Below are 5,000 nucleotides of genomic sequence, written 5' to 3' on the forward strand. Positions count from 1 at the left end.
AAACAAGGTGAAATACTGTTAATACACAGCCTAGGCTCTGTAAACTGCTCTGTGAAATACTGTTAATACACGGCCTAGGCTCTGTAAACTGCTCTGTGAAATACTGTTAATACACGGCCTAGGCTCTGTAAACTGCTCTGTGAAATACTGTTAATACACGGCCTAGGCTCTGTAAACTGCTCTGTGAAATCTATCTATAAAGCAAGAAACGTCTGTCTGTCACTGAAGGCCACAATAACGACTGGCATGAAGTAGTCTCCGGCTAAACCCCGCCTCCCTCTGATTTGATTGGCTGCTGCGACCAAAGCTTGAAATGAGTGACGAGCGGGACACACACAGCAGACCTGCTTCCTACGGGCCCTGCACTAGTACTGTTAATACACAGCCTAGGCTCTGTAAATGGGCATGTTGCTAGCTACGATGGGCCCTTTGTCAGTATACCAGTTTTCAGAGCCTAGGCTGTGTATTAACACTGGATTTGTTTTCAGCACACACACAGTACAGACAGGTAGTGGATCATGAGGAGATATTCACTGATGTTGTCAACAAGCGTTCTCCAGAATCACTGACTGCACCTTTAACTATCAAAGACACTTGCCTGATCTTTGGTGTTGCTGCGTTGCCGTAGGTTACCTGAAGATCCTGGAGATTCCTAAAGGAGCGAGACATCTGCTGATCCAGGAGTTCAAGGGAACGCCGCACATCCTGGGTAAGAGTCAAAATGGAGGACAGATTCTTTTTTGTCATTTTCAAGCTTTATTAGACAGTACAGAGTTGAAATGGAGAGACAGAGAGAGAGAGAGAGAGAGAGAGAGAGAGAGAGAGAGAGAGAGAGAGAGAGGGAGAGGGAGCTTTATTAGATAGTACAGAGTTGAAATGGGGAGACAGAGAGAGAGAGAGAGAGAGAGAGAGAGAGAGAGAGAGAGAGAGAGAGAGGGAGAGGAAGAGGGAGAGGGAGCTTTATTAGACAGTACAGAGTTGAAATGGGGAGACAGAGAGAGAGAGAGAGAGAGAGAGAGAGGGAGAGGGAGAGGGAGAGGGAACTTTATTAGATAGTACAGAGTTGAAATGGGGAGACAGAGAGAGAGAGAGAGGGAGAGGGAGAGGGAGAGGGAGAGGGAGCTTTATTAGACAGTACAGAGTTGAAATGGGGAGACAGAGAGAGAGGGAGAGGGGGGATGACCTGCAGTAAAGGTCCACGGGTCGGATTTGAACCCGCGACCACTGCAACAAAGGCCGGAGATGATATGGAACACCCTCTATCCACTACACCACCGGAGCGCCCCATGATACATCACATTTAAAACAATATGATCTGACCAAAGTAGCCTACTGTACTGGCTCAAAACACAACACAAAACATCATGAAACAAATAAAATCAAAACACAATAAATAGTAATGATAAAATGCCAAAATGTCAGGCTCTACTTGTATTAAAACTAAGCCAATGCAAAGAGTGTTTAGCAACGTGTCTGGGTAAATCAAGTCAAACTTTATTGATATAGAACATTTTAAACAACCTCAGTTGACCGAAGGAGCCTACTGTACTGGCTCATAACACAATACATAACAACATAGAAGCATCATGAAAAATATAAAAATAAAATAAAAACACACTAAATAGAAGCATAATGGAAGTGTCTAAATGTCAGGCTCAACTTGTGTTAAAAGCCAATGCAAAGAGGTCTTTAGTTTTTAGCCACGCTGTAAAATCATAAATGAGGAAAGAGCAGATATGGAGGACATCTTAAACATGTTAGTCTGTGGTTAATAACCTTTAGTCTCCTAATCATCACCATAAAAAGCCTCCATTTGGGGCGCTCTTTTGCTTATTTTGACTTTTCGTTTACGCTTATTTGGGGCATTTTTTTGTGACACAACAAACGTTATCAGAGTTACTGTCTCTCCAGTGTTGGTCCATTTACTATTGGTGCTTTCATGCAGCGTTTTTTAGGCGTTTGTTCCCAAAAGTTAATTCAACCATATAGGAACAAACGAGAATAGTGTAGCATGTCTTTAGTCTGTGGTTAACAACAAACAATTTGAACATAAACATAAAAATCACACGCAGGCCTGGGTGAGTATAGGTTAAGGGTTGGGTAGATGGGTAGTTTAGGTTAAGGGTTGGGTAGATGGGTAGTTTAGGTTAAGGGGTGGGTAGATGGGTAGTTTAGGTTAAGGGTTGGGTAGATGGGTAGTTTTATTTTATTTTTATTTATTTTTTTGTTTGTTTTACTCTTTTCTATGTTTTTTTTTCTTCTTCTTTACCTTTTATATTATGCTTGTAAAAAATAAAACATGAAATTGAAGCGGTTCCTTATTATGTCTATAATAAATGTCAAGAGATATGCACAAATGCTTTCAATAAAAAATATTTGAAAAAAAAAATATATAGGGGAGAACGGGGGAATCTGAGGCATCGGGTAATGTGAAAAGTGGCTCAGATTACCCCGTTCTCCCCTATAGGCTAAAACCTTTATTTTGCTTCTACAGCGGTGAAGAACCAGGAGACCGGTCACCTCTTCCTCAACGATGAACTCGATTTCCCAGAATCCCGAGCGGTGATAGAAAAGGGCGTGGCCTGGGACTACAGCAACACCGAGGGGGAGGAGTCAGTCCAGACCGAGGGGCCGCTGAAATACGATGTTCTGCTGATGGTGAGTCCGTTAAAATACTCACTCACTCACACACACACACACACACACACACACACACACACACACACACACACACACACACACACACACACACACACACACACACACACACACACACACACACACACACACACACACACACACACACACACACAGACAGACAGACAGACAGACAGACAGACAGACAGACAGACAGACAGACAGACAGACAGACACACACACACAGGTATGTAAACGAAGGTCCCACCATTGCTAGCAAAATCCACATTTACAGAGCCTATGCTGTGTATTAACAACGGATTTATTTTTACAGCGCACACACACACACAGTACAGACAGGTAGTGGATCATGAGGAGATATTCACTGATTTAGACAAAAAGTGATTTTGTCTGTCTGTCTGTCTACCAGGTGCGTTCCCATGGAGACTCCAAGGTGACAGTGTCGTATAAATACATCATCCAGGACCGGCTGCGTTCTCCACTGGAGTCAAACCTTCTGCAGGAGGATGCTGTGTTCTATGAGTGGGCTCTGAAGAAATGGTCCCACTGCTCCAAGCCCTGTGGAGGGGGTGAGTGTGTGTGTGTGTGTGTGTGTGTGTGTGTGTGTGTGTGTGTGTGTGTGTGTGTGTGTGTGTGTGTGTGTGTGTGTGTGTGTGTGTGTGTGTGTGTGTGAGTGGAAATGCTCTGCTGCCCGTCAACCACTGTCCCAGCTATGGGTAAATAGACCCAACTATGGGTAAATAGTGAAGACCCCAACGGCAGAACAGGCGGAAGATGGTGGGTGTGAGAACCACCACAACGGCTGGAAAGGCAGAAGAAGGCAACCCCACAGCCACGTGGGTTAACTCGGGAGGGTACAGTGGCTAGGGGAGCAAACCCCGAAGACAAACCTGCACCTGGGGACAGGCGGAGTCCAACTGACCGGACCACCGGCAGCCCCCTGCAGCTCCTGCCAGACGAAGGTCGTCATGGGTTCTCTCATGCCACTGGAGGTCAATCTGGTAGGAGTGAAGATGGTGGGAGTGAGGTCTGTGCACCCTCACCCTCACCTTAATCCTCACCTACGCCACCCTCATCAGAGCATATGCACCAACTCTTGATGCCGATCACAACACCAAAGAGGATTTCTACCGAGCTCTTGATGCCATCCTACAGAAAACCCCGGCTACAGACAGGCTCATACTCATGGGAGATTTCAATGCTAGAGTGGGCACAGAGCACCTGGTATGGAATAAAGTTCTTGGCCAGCATGGAGTGGGGAAAATGAACCACAACGGGCTCAGGCTCCTCTCCCTCTGTGCAGAGCACCAGCTGGTCATCACCAACACCATCTTCCAGATGAAGAACAAGCTCAAGACCACCTGGCAACACCCCGCTCAAAACACTGGCATCTCCTTGACTACGTGATTGTCCGTCAAAAGGACGGACAAGATGTCCTCAACACCCGTGTCATGCGTGGAGCCGAGTGCTGGACTGACCACCTCATGGTCAGATCCAAACTCCTCATGAGCTTTCGACCCCGTGGCCCGAGGACAGCTCCAAACAAGAGACTCAACCGCACAGCTCTCAACAGCCCGGTGCTCTTCAACATCCTCCTCTCTGCTGTCACCTGCCTCTTCCACCGGGTCATGGGACAAGAAGACGTGTCCATGTCGAATACCGTCTTGACGGAAGCCTCTTCATCATCCGCCGGCTCCAGGCCCACACCAAGACAAAAACCCGCCAAATCTGTGAGCTTCAATATGCTGATGACTGTGCAGTCATAGCTCACAGCCCGGATTCTATGCAACACGCACTCAACACAATATCCAGTCTGTATCAATCCTTTGGCCTACAGGTTAATACTCAAGAAACTGAGGTCATGTCCCATCTCACCACTCCCGCCCCCACACCCCCCAGTTTTCACATACACGGTGTTCCACTTAAAACAGTGGATCACTTCACTTACCTTGGGTCCACTCTGTCCTCATGCTGCTCCCTTGACAAAGAAATACACACCCGGATCAACAAAGCCTCATCTTCATTTGGACGCCTGCGCAGCAGGGTTTTTGAAAACCGCAACCTGAAGGTCAGCACCAAGGTTGCTGTGTATAACGCTGTCTGTCTCTCCACTCTGCTCTATGGGGCAGAGTCATGGACCCCATACCGCCAGCACATCACCAACCTAGAGGCCTTCCACATCCGCTGCCTACAGAAGGTCCAGGGTCTGTCCTGGGAAGATCGAACGCCCTATACAGACCTCCTCCGCAACACTGGCTCTGTCTGTATGGAAGCAGCTGTGGCCAAAAGACACCTGCGCTGGATAGGGCACACCATACGAATGCCTGAACACCGCCTGCCCC

General features: G+C 47.1%; 1 protein-coding gene across 2 annotated transcripts in view; it reads left to right on the forward strand.

The window, feature by feature from the left end:
* The window catches only part of adamts2a (ADAM metallopeptidase with thrombospondin type 1 motif, 2a), a 50,188-nt gene that overhangs the window by 37,464 nt on the left and 7,724 nt on the right, over positions 1-5,000 (forward strand). For both annotated transcript variants that reach the window (XM_080041281.1, XM_080041282.1), the window contains 4 exons: positions 1-7; positions 629-709; positions 2,495-2,658; positions 3,068-3,227. The exon at positions 1-7 is cut by the window's left edge and continues 117 nt beyond it. In XM_080041281.1, the coding sequence (XP_079897407.1) occupies positions 1-7; positions 629-709; positions 2,495-2,658; positions 3,068-3,227 (412 nt within the window). The remainder of the gene's footprint in view (positions 8-628; positions 710-2,494; positions 2,659-3,067; positions 3,228-5,000) is intronic.

Source organism: Ammodytes marinus, assembly GCF_949987685.1.
Source record: "Ammodytes marinus genome assembly, chromosome: 14".
NCBI classification, from domain to species: Eukaryota; Metazoa; Chordata; class Actinopteri; order Uranoscopiformes; family Ammodytidae; genus Ammodytes; species Ammodytes marinus.